The sequence below is a fragment of the Coregonus lavaretus genome (genome assembly GCF_964263955.1).
Source record: "Coregonus lavaretus genome assembly, chromosome: 5".
NCBI classification, from domain to species: Eukaryota; Metazoa; Chordata; class Actinopteri; order Salmoniformes; family Salmonidae; genus Coregonus; species Coregonus lavaretus.
Window position 1 is genome coordinate 83,653 of NC_139992.1, and position 15,760 is coordinate 99,412.

A 15,760-nucleotide genomic window follows, 5' to 3' on the forward strand; every position below is an offset into this window, starting at 1 on the left:
GTGACTGTTTTGGAATAAAATGTTCATATATTTCCTTTAACATCCTCTGTGTTGTGTGCTTATTGTTTAACCATTGATATGTTCTAGGTCATTTTGAGACCTTAAGGAGCATCAGGTACTGCTGGAATGGCTACCAATGGCATGTCCATCTTTTTGTGAGAAATTACACTGGTCACTCAAAACATTTATAAAGTATTAAGAAAGTATGAATAGTCCTCACTTTAGATTAGGGTCTGCAAAACTACTTTAATGATTTGTAAATAGTTTATAAGGACATTTATTAAACATCTTATGAATAATTTTATAAATCATTAATACATAAGTTATTTAGAAATGTGAGAATACCTAGATTACTAAATTTAACAAATGTGAGAGTAATGATTAATAAATGGTGAGCAAACTGTAAATGCCTTACAAATGGTCGGCAGGTAGCTTAGTGGGTAAGAGCGTTGTGCCAGTAACCGAAAGGTCGCTGGTTCTAATCCCCAAGCTGACTAGGTGAAAAATCTGTCGATGTGCCCTTAAGCAAGGCACTTAACCCTAATTGCTCCTGTAAGTCGCTCTGGATAAGAGCGTCTGCTAAATGACTAAAATGTAAAAAATGTAAATGGTTTATTACTGAACACTATAAAGTGTTAACCATGATTGCATATTCTTGCATTTTACCCTCAACTACTTACACAATACACCATTGAGATAGACTTGGACGTTATCTGATATCATGCATTATTGTACATTTCAACTTTACCACACTTGATGAAGACGTTGTGTCACAATTGAGCCACTAGAGGGAGATGTTAAACAACATATAGAATGAATCTTGACGTCCTCGGAATGTACTATTGGAATACTTCCTTTTTATCATTAAATAACATGGAACAACCACAGACTTTGGTATTTGGAATATACAAACCAAATTGACTACAATGTATTTTATAAAACAAGCTTATGCCTTCATATACCTTCTCCAAGTCATTCCATTCCAATCCATCCAAATCATTCTGTATCACCACCACATGTATCTATGATGACAACACTGAGATGAATAATGTCAGTGTATTGTTACATGAAAGAAGCAATTACAACAAATGTATTACAAAACATATCAAACCTATGTGTGTCATATTTAGGAATAAAAGCATAGGAACTATGAACATCTTAACTTCAAAGTTAAAATAAGTTTAGCTGTTACTTTGAACCATGGATAAAAGAAAGCATAAATTATTGGATTAATTAAGGAATTAGCAAGTGGCAGACAGCTGATGATAAATAATGATAAATTGTCAATGAAAAAAAAAAGTAGATAAAAATAAAATGGAATCCAACAACTTAGATAGGTGAAAACAACAATAGCTAGAGTTTTTGATGCTTTTCTCTCTGACTTATTTGCCTGTACAGTTTTAACACCAGACACACTGGCAGCCTCTTTTGAAAATACCTTTCTGGCCTGTGATATGGCCACCACAAATATTTTCAAATAAAGTGTTATAATAATAGAGCACGGGACAACCATTGTAATTACAAAGTCAATTCTATTACCCAAGACTGACCCTTCTACAATAAAACATTCTTTCAAACACCTACTGGGTACCTGTACATTTACAAATATTTTTGCAATAGCAGCATCGTATATGATACAACAACACCAGTTAATGGATGTACAATACATCATTCTTGTCATTGTTATTTTAGAGTGGTACATTAAGGGATCACACACAGCAACATAACGGTCAATAGATATCAAGACCAAACTGCCCACAGATAAAGAAGAACACAAACAAGTGATGTAGAAATAAAACCCACAGAAATATTCCCCAAAATCCCAGCATGGTTCCATTAATGCTACAGTCGTCAATGGTATCACAATCAGTCCCACCAGGAGATCTGCCACAGCCAGAGAGAGGATGAGCAGGTTGGTTGGAGTGAGGAGCTGCTTGAAGTGAGAGATGGAGATGATCACCAGCATGTTCAAAAATACTGTAACTGCTGAAATCAATGCCAAGAAGATGTACAGTGTTATGTAGATAGATGTCGATAGCAAAGCCTTTCTGCAAGAAGAGTTTCTGTCTTGAAAACAGTATTGAACATCTTCGTGTGTCTCCATTTGTAATAAAGGGTCCAAATGCTGAGGTCCTGCTCCTGCTTGGTCCTGTGTGTGACCCTGTCAGGTCAGCCTTCTGACAAACTCTGAGCTCTGCCTCTCTATTTATCTCTGAATGACTGACACACACTCCCCTCCCCAGCATCTCTCTGCACACACACACACACACACACACACACACACACACACACACACACACACACACACACACACACACACACACACACACACACACACACACACACACACACACACACACACACACACACACACACACACACACACACACAAGTGAGCACAGAAATGAACAAATCATTTGTGAAAGCATGATGTAATGTAAAACAAGATTGTATGTTGCTATGGCCACCTAGCCTGTCCTTCATTCTTACTGATAGTTAGACATCAGAGAAAAGGTACATTTTCTCAACTGAGGATTTAAATGGGGAAAATATAGTATGGTTGATGTTTTGGTCACTCAAAGGCTATTTTACATGGGAAACAGGAGAACTGTGTAAGACTAAGTGTTTTGGTTGATGTCAGTGCTCAGTTTGGACCATAATCCACAACCTCAGGAGACATGACAGCACACCACATGGCAGCTAGTCAGTGTGGAGGAAAGCTGACAGTCAGGAAGTTGATGAGAGGGTATAACTTCATGGTGTACCCGCTTATAGCACATGCAATCAAAATGAATTGTGCCATTCCATAGGAACATCCCGTAGACTTGTAAAAATGTCCATCTGAACTGAATTATGAACCATATTTCTTCAAATTGAGGGAGACTTTGTCTCAGTTACATCATGGGGACAAATACTATTTGTCAGACATCAGAACAACCACACTGTATTCTGACCCAATCACCCCTGATGTTTTGTTTTTTTTCATTTCTGGTGTGTTTTCTTGTTTTCTCTGATAAAAAAAAAAAGAAGTGACTACGAAATGTGATTTCCAGTTCAGTTCAGTTGTATCGATCAATGATCTCAAAAGCCCTTTAAGTAATTAGGGACAGTTCAAAATGCCAGAAGGTTGAGGGCTCGTCGACCACCACGGATGAGCTCAATCTCCCTGCATGTTTCATTAGGCCTACAATACGATCAGAGCCGGCTGCAGACAATGATCAGCTAGTGGGATATCAGATTTCCAACATTTTGATGCCAATTATATAACATATATTCAACATATTTTCCACTAACAGGTTTCTGTGCCAATGCACCCCACAGCCAATAAACAAAGCACACCAACTTCGGGCACTTCAATATCATGGCTTGAGTTTTCAACACCACAATAAACAGACTATGACAATCGCGACAAACACAAAATACATCCCTGCCTACCTTGTAGGCCTACACAGTATCGAAGGCTTTACAATCTCAGAATGTCATTCGCCTTATTTGTGTTTTGTAACAGATGTCTCTTTCCATTCATGAAATGTCCACTGCACTGTTTGAATTGATTGAGTGATTTTTTGTTGTTGTCAGTAAACATTTGTATATATATACACTACCGTTCAAAAGTTTGGGGTCACTTAGAAATGTCCTTGTTTTCGAAAGAAAAGCAATTTTTTTGTCCATTAAAATAACATAAAATGTATCAGAAATACAGTTTAGACATTGTTAATGTTGTAAATGGCTATTGTTGCTGGAAACGGCAGATTTTTTATGGAATCTCTGCATAGGCATACAGAGGCCCATTATTAGCAACCGTCAGTCCTGTGTTCCAATGGCACGTTGTGTTTTCAAATGTTTTTGTTGATATATATATATATATATATATATATATATATATATATATATATTTTATTTTTTAACCTTTATTTAACCAGGTAAGCCAGTTTAAAACAAGTTCTCATTTACAACTGCGACCTGGCCAAGATAAAGCAAAGCAGTGCGATAAAAACAACAACACAGAGTTACATATGGGGTAAAACAAAACATAAAGTCCAAAATACAACAGAAAATATATATACTGTCACGGTTTCGGCCGAGGCTGCTCCTCCTCCTGGTTCGGGTAGGCTTCGGCGTTCGCCGTCCCCGGAATACTAGCTGCCACCGTTGTATGTTTCGTGTGTTGATTGCTTTGGTCTGTCTGGTACACCTGTGTCTGTTTGTGTCCTAATTACGTGTCCTATAAGTTCCCTGTTTTGTGTTAGTTATATTGTGTGTTGTTGTCCGCGTGTCGTTTGAGCTGCGTGTTTTGCGCTCTACATGTTTTGTTTTACGCATGTTGCGTACTGTTCTCGCCTCTGTATTTTCGAGGTCGTGTAGTGATTATTGTTCACTTTACTATAGTAAAGTTTGTTGGACTAAACCTCTGTGTCCTGCGCCTGACTCCTCATCACATCCACATCGGTGCCAAACTGACAGAACAACCCACCATCTATGGAGTCAGCAGGATCAGCGACGACAACCTGGTCGCTAGAAGAACGGCTCAGTCAGCAGGACTCCATGATCCGGCAACTGGAGGCCGTTCTGGGCGAGGTGTCCAACACTCTGCACCGGTTGGCTAATGGAGAGGTGCCCACGTCCTCATACACCATCCCATCACCACCGGTCAGCCCTCCTCTCTCAGCGCCGGAACCCAGTGGTATTCGGCTCTCGCTCCCGAGGGCATATGACGGTTCTGCAGCCGGGTGTCAGGGGTTCCTCCTGCAGGTAGAACTATACCTGGCTACTATACACCCAGCGCCCTCGGGATACGAGAGCGTCTCCGCCCTCATCTCCTGTCTATCCGGAAAGGCGTTGGAGTGGGCCAACGCCGAATGGAGGAGAATAGACGCAGCTACCATCACCTACGCTGAGTTCTCCCGCCGCTTCCGGGCAGTCTTCGATCACCCACCTGAAGGGAAGGCGGCGGGGGAGCGTCTGTTCTACCTCCGACAGGAGAAGAGGAGCGCACAGGAGTTCGCACTGGAGTTCCGGACGTTAGCTGCGGATGCAGGATGGAATGAGAGGGCCCTCATCGACCAGTACCGGTGTAGCCTGCGAGAGGACGTTCGTCGTGAGCTGGCCTGCAGGGACACCAACCTATGCTTCGACCAGCTGGTGGACATCTCCATCCGGCTTGACACCCTGCTGGCCACCCGCGGACGTCCCGAGTGGGGGTCGTCCATTCCATCCTCCAGCACCTCCGAGCCAATTCCTATGGAGCTCGGGGGTGCTGGCGCTAGAGAGAGGAGGAGGGAGAACCCGAGGGGGGCCACCCCCTGCACCAACTGTGGCCGTGGAGGACACACCGCGGCCAGGTGCTGGGGAGGGTCTTCTGAGAGAGGGGACAACAGGTCACGCACTGGGGAGTCATTTCAGGTGAGTAGGCGCCCCACTTACCCAGAGCTCTCTGTTGGTCACATGAGTATTCCTGTGCGTTTTCCACAGGTGGCACCTCATTCCCAGCATAAGGCGCTAGTAGATTCAGGCGCAGCTGGGAACTTTATTGATCGGGCATTTTGTGCTAGGTTAGGAATTCCCCTTCGGCCGGTAGAAGTTCCATTCCCTGTCCACGCATTAGACAGCCGGCCGTTGGGGTCGGGTCTGATCAGGGATGTCACGGCACCGCTGACGATGACGACGCAGGGGGGTCATGAGGAAATCATTCAGTTCTATCTGATTGACTCTCCTGCGTACCCAGTGGTGTTGGGGCTTCCCTGGTTAAGCACCCACGATCCTACCATAGCGTGGCAACAGAGGGCTCTTATGGAGTGGTCTGCCCAGTGTGTAGGGAGATGTCTAGGTGTTTCCATAGGGGCGACCTCGGTAGAGAGTCCGAACCAAGTGCCCGCACTGCGCATTCCACCCGAGTATGAGGATTTAGCACTAGCGTTTAGCAAATCGAGGGCAGCACGGCTACCTCCTCATAGACAGGGGGACTGTGCGATAAATCTCCAGACCGGAGCAGCTCTTCCCCGGAGTCGTGTGTATCCCCTGTCTCAAGAGGAAACTGCGGCTATGGAGACTTACATAGCCGAGTCCTTGGCACAGGGATACATTCGGTCCTCTACTTCTCCGGTCTCCTCGAGTTTCTTCTTTGTGAAGAAGAAGGACGGGGGATTGCGCCCGTGTATTGATTACCGTAGTCTCAATCAGATCACAGTAAAATACAGTTACCCACTTCCACTGATTGCGACGATGACGGAGTTATTACGCGGAGCGCGGTTCTTCACAAAGTTGGATCTCAGGAGCGCGTACAATTTGGTGCGCATTAGGGAGGGGGATGAATGGAAAACAGCATTTAGCACCACCTCGGGTCATTACGAGTATCTCGTCATGCCATACGGGTTAATGAATGCTCCTTCAGTCTTCCAATCCTTTGTTGACGAGAATTTCCGGGACATGCATGGGCAGGGTGTAGTGGTGTACATTGACGACATTCTAGTGTATTCTTCTACACGAGCCGAGCATGTAGCCCAGGTGCGCCGAGTATTGAGACGACTGTTGGAGCATGACTTGTATGTCAAGGCAGAGAAATGCCTGTTCTTCCAGGAGTCCGTCTCCTTTTTGGGTTATCGGTTGTCCGCGTCTGGCGTGGAGATAGAGGTAGATCGGGTAGCGGCTGTGCGTAATTGGCAAACTCCAACCACCGTAAAAGAGGTGCAGCGGTTCTTGGGTTTTGCTAATTACTACCGGAGGTTTATCCGGGGCTTTGGACAGGTTGCAGCTCCCATTACGTCCCTGCTAAAGGGGGGTCCGGTGCACTTGCGGTGGTCAGCTGAGGCGGACAGGGCATTTGTCAAGCTGAAGAACCTGTTCGTCTCGGCCCCGGTGCTGGCGCATCCGGATCCCTCTTTGCCTTTCCAAGTAGAGGTGGACGCGTCCGAGACCGGTATTGGGGCAGTCCTGTCACAACGGTCCGGCACGCCACCTAAGCTCCGCCCCTGTGCGTTCTACTCTAAGAAGCTCAGCTCGGCGGAGCGCAATTATGACGTTGGGGACAGGGAGCTGTTAGCTGTAGTCCAGGCCCTAAAGGTGTGGAGGCATTGGCTTGAGGGGGCTCAACACCCTTTCCTCATTTTGACTGATCACCGTAACCTGGAGTACATCCGGGCAGCTAGGAGATTGAACCCTCGTCAGGCTAGGTGGAACATGTTCCTGACCCGGTTTGTTTTTAAGATCACATACATCCCAGGGTCCCAGAACGGTAAGGCAGACGCCCTGTCCCGGCGGTATGACACAGAGGAGAGGTCCATTGAGCCTACTTCCATACTGCCGGAGTCTTGTCTGGTGGCTCCGGTAGTATGGGAGGTCGATACGGAAATCGAGCGGGCGCTGCGTACCGACCCTACTCCCCCCGAGTGTCCTGTGGGGCGGACGTACGTTCCGCTCGAGGTTCGTGATCGGCTTATTTCTTGGGCTCATACATCACCCTCCTCTGGACATCCTGGTATTGGTCGGACGGTGCACTGCCTTAGCGTGAAATACTGGTGGCCAACGTTAGCCAGGGATGTGAGGGTTTATGTCTCCTCCTGCTCGGTGTGTGCCCAGTGTAAGGCACCTAGACATTTGCCCAGGGGTAAGTTACATCCTCTGCCCGTTCCACAACGACCATGGTCCCACCTCTCGGTGGATTTTGTGACCGATCTACCCCCTTCCCAGGGTAATACCACCATTTTGGTCGTTGTGGATCGGTTTTCTAAGGCCTGTCGTCTCCTCCCACTGCTGTGTCTCCCTACTGCCCTACAGACCGCCAAGGCCCTCTTTACCCACGTGTTCCGGCACTATGGGGTCCCCGAGGATATTGTGTCCGACCGAGGTCCCCAGTTCACCTCCAGAGTCTGGGGGGCGTTCATGGAACCCCTGGGGGTCTCGGTTAGCCTTACCTCGGGGTACCACCCAGAGAGCAATGGGCAGGTTGAACGTGTGAACCAGGATGTGGGTAGGTTTTTGAGGTCCTATTGCCGGGACCGGCCGGAGGAGTGGTCGAGGTATATCCCCTGGGCAGAGATGGCCCAGAACTCTCTCCGCCACTCCTCCACCGGATTAACACCTTTCCAGTGTATTTTAGGGTATCAGCCGGTCCTGGCACCGTGGCACGAGAGCCAGACCGAGGCCCCTGCGGTGGACGAGTGGATTCGGCGCTCGGAGGAGACGTGGGACGCTGCCCATGTCCATCTGCAGCGTGCCATCCGTCAACACAAGGCGAGCGCCGATCGCCACCGCAGTGAGGGGCCGGTGTACGCACCGGGAGATCGAGTCTGGCTCTCGACTCGAAACCTGCCCCTCCGCCTGCCCTGCCGGAAGCTGGGTCGGCGGTTTGTGGGGCCCTTCAAAGTCCTGAGAAGATTGAACGAGGTGTGTTACAGATTACAACTGCCTATTGAGTACAAAAATATTAACCCCTCGTTCCATGTGTCTCTTCTCAGGCCGGTGGTAGCTGGTCCACTCCAAGAGGAGGAGATAGGAGAGACCCCTCCACCCCCTTTGGACATCGAGGGGGCACCGGCGTACAGGGTCCGGACTATATTGGACTCGAGGCGCCGGAGGAGTGGTCTCCAGTATCTCATGGAGTGGGAGGGGTACGGTCCGGAGGAACGGTGCTGGGTGCCTAGGAGGGACATCCTCGACCCATCCCTCCTGACAGAGTTCCACCGTGGGCATCCCACGCGCCCGGGTCCGTGTCCTCCTGGCCGTCCCCGAGACCGGGGTCGGCGCACGGCTGGAGCCGCGCGTCAAGGTGGGGGTACTGTCACGGTTTCGGCCGAGGCTGCTCCTCCTCCTGGTTCGGGCAGGCTTCGGCGTTCGCCGTCCCCGGAATACTAGCTGCCACCGTTGTATGTTTCGTGTGTTGATTGCTTTGGTCTGTCTGGTACACCTGTGTCTGTTTGTGTCCTAATTACGTGTCCTATAAGTTCCCTGTTTTGTGTTAGTTATTTTGTGTGTTGTTGTCCGCGTGTCGTTTGAGCTGCGTGTTTTGCGCTCTACATGTTTTGTTTTACTAATGTTGCGTACTGTTCTCGCCTCTGTATTTTCGAGGTTGTGTAGTGATTATTGTTCACTTTACTATAGTAAAGTTTGTTGGACTAAACCTCTGTGTCCTGCACCTGACTCCTCATCACATCCACATCGGTGCCAAACTGACATATACAGTGTGTGCAAATGTAGCAAGTTATAGAGGTAAGGCAATAAATAGGCTATAGTGCAAAATAATTACAATTAGTATTAACACTGGAATGATAGATGTGCAAGAGATGATGTGCAAATAGAGATACTGGGGTGCAAATGAGCAAAAAAAATAACAATATGGGGATGAGGTAGTTGGGTGGGCTAATTTCAGATGGGCTGTGTACAGGTGCAGTGATCGGTAAGGTGCTCTGACAACTGATGCTTAAAGTTAGTGAGGGAGATAGCTTCAGAGATTTTTGCAATTTGTTCCAGTCATTGGCAGCAGAGAACTGGAAGGAATGGCGGCCAAAGGAGGTGTTGGCTTTGGGGATGACCAGTGAGATATACCTGCTGGAGCGCAGACTACGGGTGGGTGTTGCTAAGGTGACCAATGCGCTAAGATAAGGCGGGGATTTGCCTAGCAGTGATTTATAGATGGCCTGGAGCCAGTGGGTTTGGCGACGAATATGTAGTGAGGACCAGCCAACAAGAGCGTACAGGTCACAGTGGTGGGTAGTATATGGGGCTTTGGAGACAAAACGGATGGCACTGTGATAGACTACATCCAATTTGCTGAGTAGAGTGTTGGAGGCTATTTTGTAAATGACATCGCCGAAGTCAAGGATCGGTAGGATAGTCCGTTTTACGAGGGCATGTTTGGCAGCATGAGTGAAGGAGGCTTTGTTGCGAAATAGGAAGCCGATTCTAGATTTAACTTTGGATTGGAGATGCTTAATGTGAGTCTGGAAGGAGAGTTTACAGTCTAACCAGACACCTACGTATTTGTAGTTGTCCACATACTCTAGGTCGGACCCGCCGAGAGTAGTGATTCTAGTCGGGTGGGCGGGTCTCAGCAGTGTTCGATTGAAGAGCATGCATTTAGTTTTACTAGTGTTTAAGAGCAGTTGGAGGCTACTGAAGGAGTGTTGTATGGCATTGAAGCTTGTTTGGAGGTTTGTTAACACAGTGTCCAATGAAGGGTCAGATGTATACAAAATGGTGTCGTCTGCGTAGAGGTGGATCTGAGAGTCACCAGCAGCAAGAGCGACATCATTGATGTACACAGAGAAAAGAGTCGGCCCAAGAATTTAAACCTGTGGCACCCCCATAGAGACTGCCATAGGTCCAGACAACAGGCCCTCCGATTTGACACAATGAACTATATCTGAGAAGTAGTTGGTGAACCAGGCGAGGCAGTCATTTCAGAAACCAAGGCTATTTAGTCTGCCAATAAGAATGCGGTGGTTGACAGAGTCTAAAGCCTTGGCCAGGTCGATGAAGACGGCTGCACAGTACTGTCTATTATCAATCGCGGTTATAATATCGTTTAGGACCTTGAGCGTGGCTGAAGTGCACCCATGACCAGCTCGGAAACCGGATTGCATAGCGGAGAAGGTATGGTGGGATTCGAAATGGTCGGTGATCTGTTTGTTAACTTTGCTTTCAAAAACTTTTGAAAGGCAGGGCAGGATGGATATAGGTCTGTAACGATTTGGATCTAGAGTGTCACCCCGTTTGAAGAGGGGGAAGACCGCGGCAGCTTTCCAATCTCTGGGGATCTCAGACGTTACGAAAGAGAGGTTGAACAGGCTAGTAATAGGGGTTGCGACAATTTCGATGGCAAGTTTTAGAAAGAAAGGGTCCAGATTGTCTAGCCCAGCTGATTTGTAGGGGTCCAGATTTTGCAGCTCTTTCAGAACATCAGCTGTCTGAATTTGTGTGAAGGAGAAGCGGGGGGTGGGGGGGGTATGGGCAAGTTGCAGCGGAGGGTGCAGAGCTGGTGTTTGCTAATCCAAGTTTATCATTTTAAAAGGCTGATTGATCATTAGAAAACCCTTTTGCAATTATGTTAGCACAGCTGAAAACGGTGGTGCTGATTAAAGAAGCAATTAAACTGGCCTTCTTGAGACTAGTTGAGTATCTGGAGCATCAGCATGTCACGTCTCCTCCCGTTGCTCCCCTCCGGCGCTCTGATTCGCCGGTCTACTGAGCCACCGGTCTGAGCGCACCACCTCGGCAACACCGGAATGGAAACCCAACGCACCCTAATCACCTCCAGCGCACCTGCACCTCATCATCTCATCACCAGCCCTATTTAGCCCTGGACTGTTCTGGATGATGTTGTGTGGGATTGTTTAGCTTCATGTCGTTTACTCTCTCTTTGTTATTTCTCTTTGTCATTGTTTAGTAAACCTTGACCTTGTTAATTCCTGCGTCTGCGTCCTGCCTCTTCGTATACTCAGTACGCGTCACACAGCAATTGTGGGTTCGATTACAGGCTCTAAATGTCCAGAAACAAATAACTTTCTTCTGAAACTCATCAGTCTATTCTTGTTCTAAGAAATGAAGGCTATTCCATGCGAGAAATTACCAAGAAACTGAAGATCTCGTACAACGCTGTGTATTACTCCCTTCACAGAACAGCGCAAACTGGCTCTAACCAGAATAGAAAGAGGAGTGGGAGGCCCCGGTGCACAACTGAGCAAGAGCACAAATACATTAGTGTCTAGTTTGAAAAACAGACGCCTCACAGGTCCTCAACTGGCAGCTTCATTAAATAGTACCCGCAAAACACCAGTCTCAACGTCAACAGTGAAGAGGCCACTCCGGGATGCTGACCTTCTAGGCAGAGTAGCAAAGAAAAAGCCATATCTCAGACTGCACATCTTCATCTTTTCTTTTTATTGGCCAGTCTGAGATATTCTTTAGATGTTTGGGGCTGCTGAGCTATTATGTGCATATTCAAAGGGACACTAGACTAGAGCACTTGCCAGAGCCTTTAAGGTGCCTATAGCTTACTAGGTTTTCCATCTAATTGGCGACAGACTGGTGAAAGCCCTCAATGGTGCTGCCCATGCTAAAACAGGCTTTGGGCAAAGAGGGCCCTCTATCCACTCGATGATCAGCTCAGACAGCTGAGTTCCAGAAATCAGACAGGGCAGCTATTCTGAAGTTGCCCATACCTGTATTCCAGCTGTCTCTTCAGATGTAGAAGACATACAGCAGTATGTGATCAGCTGAAGTGTGTATATGCACACTAAAACCAAATGGTTCTACATGGTGCCAGATAAGGGTTATTTGTCTTGTAACCATAGCGGATACCTTTTTGGTGCTATATGGAACCATTTTGGAAGGTTCTACCCTTTAATGAACCCTGTTTTCAACCAGCTGGTAGGGCATGTTTTGACAATAGATTTAGAAGTGGATGTGAAAAAAAACATCACTTGAACCTGATTGGTCAACTCCCCCAGCCCTCCTGCATCAATTAACATAATATGTATGATTTTGGGTTGCTGCAGTTCAGTGTTGTGGCACTCTAACTTTGCCCATTCAGAGGGCTGTAAGAAAACTCAAAATCAGTCACCAAAGTTGTTGTACAAAAGTCAGGAATTCAATTAGTGAGGGATTAATATAGCACCATTCCTGTCAGTAGAGACCTTGAATAGTAGGAATATGTAAATACAAAAGTTTCAATGTAAAAAGGTTCAAAAGCAAGAATTTGAATATGAATTTGGAGGACAGAAATTATTAAATATTAAAGTATTAGACCTATCACTAAAAGCTTCAGTCATACAAAAGTTATACCTAAATCTGAACTAGTTTTCAAGCAAATTAGTAAGATTGTCTCACCCAATGTTCAAGAATGGCCTTTTTCCCTTTATTCAGATTACAATCACTCATTTTCAGTTATTTGAAAACGAAATCATCTCCCAAATATCACTATTTCTAAAACAAGCCATAGAAAGTTGGTTGCAATTTCAATTTAATTCTCCAGAAACGACAGAACAAATAATTCAACAAATATTGTGGTTAAATTCAAATATACTAATTTACAAAAAACATTTATTTTTTGACAAAATGTTTAAAAAAGGTATAATCTTCGTAAATGATATCATTGGTAGGACTGGTGGAGTTATGTAGCTAACAAAAACATATGGAAATGTCTGCTCTACCCAAAATTACAACCAAATAATTGCAGCCTTTCCGCAAAAATGGAAGAGGAAAGTGGAAGGGGGAGAAAGTAAGGAACTTGTCTGTCGGCCTTGCATTAAAGAACATAATTGGTTAAGGAAAACTGTGATAAATAAAAAAGTATATCAGTTTCACTTGAGGACCAAAGGATTGACAGCCGTCCCATATAGATTGCAAAATAGTTGGGAAGAGATTTCTGACGTACCGATTCCATGGCATAGTGTTTATGAACTGACACGCAAAACGACACCGGATTCAAAACTTAGAATTTTTCTATTTAAATGATTATATAAAATTCTTGCTACCAATAGAATGTTATTTGTATGGGGGATACAATCTTCCCAGCTCTGCAGATTTGGCTGTGAAGAGACAGAATCATTAGATCATTTGTTTTGGTTCTGTCCATTTGTAGCTTGTTTTTGGACACAGGTCCAGGAATGGCTAAAGGATTGCAATATTTACCTGGAACTAACCCTGCAAATAGCACTACTGGGTGATCTGAAAAGTCATAGTCAATCGATCAATAATATAATAATACTTTTAGCAAAAATGTTTATTTTTAATTCACAATCTGTAGAAGCAATGAGAATAGAAAGGTTCAGAACTTTTGTAAAACATCACAGTACAGTTGATATAATCAAATATATATGGCAAATAGAAATCCTATATGGATGGTGTTAAGAGATAGATGGGAGGTGTTGAATGGAGTTGAAGGATGGGATTAATAACAACTAACAACAAATAACAACAAGATAACTAATAATGTAAGCATACTGTGTCCATAATAAGTATATAGGTTGTATGTTGGGAGCTTTTGGGAAAGAGCACAGTTAGAAAGATATGGCATATAGAAGCAAACCGGATGGACATCATGAAAATGATCGGAGAGGTTGAGAGTAGAAGAAGTTCAGGAGCAAAAACAAATAAAATAGAATTATTGTAAAATTGACTGTGTCCATAAAATGTAGATAGTAAGTATAAGCTGGAAGTAGAGGCCTAAGCATTGTTGTGCACTAGTTTACCCCAAGTAGGGAAAGGATGGCGGGGTTGAAAAGTAATAAAGGGGAGTATATATATAAAAAACATGGGGGATTGGAAGTGATGCAGACAATTACATTGGTAGAAGATACAATCTATCTGCAATATTAAGCTGATCTACCCCCCCCAAAAAAATAAATAAATATTGGAAACAAAAAATAAAAAGACATAAAATATAAGAAAAATATATATAAAAAAAAAAGATTTTCGTAAAAATGTGCTTAACCGGGTGGTTTATACAGTGCATTAGGAAATTATTTATACCCGTTGACTTTTTCCACATTTTGTTACGTTACAGCCTTATTCTCAAATGGATTAAATACATGTTTTTCCTCGTCAGTCTACACACAATATCCCATAATGACAAAGCGAAAATAGTTTTTTGCAAGTTTTGGCAGTTAAAAATAAAATAAAACTTATTTACATACAGTGGGGAAAAAAAGTATTTAGTCAGCCACCAATTGTGCAAGTTCTCCCACTTAAAAAGATGAGAGAGGCCTGTAATTTTCATCATAGGTACACGTCAACTATGACAGACAAATTTAGGAAAAAAAATCCAGAAAATCACATTGTAGAATTTATAATGAATTTATTTGCAAATTATGGTGGAAAATAAGTATTTGGTCAATAACAAAAGTTTCTCAATACTTTGTTATATACCCTTTGTACGCAATGACACAGGTCAAACGTTTTCTGTAAGTCTTCACAAGGTTTTCACACACTGTTGCTGGTATTTTGGCCCATTCCTCCATGCAGATCTCCTCTAGAGCAGTGATGTTTTGGGGCTGTCGCTGGGCAACACGGACTTTCAACTCCCTCCAAAGACTTTCTATGGGGTTGAGATCTGGAGACTGGCTAGGCCACTCCAGGACCTTGAAATGCTTCTTACGAAGCCACTCCTTCGTTTCCCGGGCGGTGTGTTTGGGATCATTGTCATGCTGAAAGACCCAGCCACGTTTCATCTTCAATGCCCTTGCTGATGGAAGGAGGTTTTCACTCAAAATCTCACGATACATGGCCCCATTCATTCTTTCCTTTACACGGATCAGTCGTCCTGGTCCCTTTGCAGAAAAACAGCCCCAAAGCATGATGTTTCCACCCCCATGCTTCACAGTAGGTATGGTGTTATTTGGATGCAACTCAGCATTCTTTGTCCTCCAAACACGACGAGTTGAGTTTTTACCAAAAAGTTATATTTTGGTTTCATCTGACCATATGACATTCTCCCAATCCTCTTCTAGATCATCCAAATGCACTCTAGCAAACTTCAGACGGGCCTGGACATGTACTGGCTTAAGCAGGGGGACACGTCTGGCACTGCAGGATTTGAGTCCCTGGCGGCGTAGTGTGTTACTGATGGTAGGCTTTGTTACTTTGGTCCCAGCTCTCTGCAGGTCATTCACTAGGTCCCCCCGTGTGGTTCTGGGATTTTTGCTCACCTTTCTTGTGATAATTTTGACCCCACGAGGTGAGATCTTGCGTGGAGCCCCAGAACGAGGGAGATTATCAGTGGTGTTGTATGTCTTCCATTTCCTAATAATTGCTCCCACAGTTGATT

At 45.0% G+C, this 15,760-nt stretch overlaps 1 protein-coding gene across 1 annotated transcript; it reads right to left on the minus strand.

Moving 5' to 3' along the window:
• Positions 1 to 806: 806 nt before the first annotated feature.
• On the minus strand, positions 807 to 2,104 carry LOC311128917 (trace amine-associated receptor 13c-like; the record flags this gene model as incomplete). The annotated part of the gene is made up of 1 exon (XM_084161152.1): positions 807 to 2,104. One exon carries the CDS (start codon positions 2,102 to 2,104, stop codon positions 1,148 to 1,150), a length of 957 nt encoding a protein of 318 aa, XP_084017278.1. The 3' UTR covers positions 807 to 1,147.
• Positions 2,105 to 15,760: the final 13,656 nt, after the last annotated feature.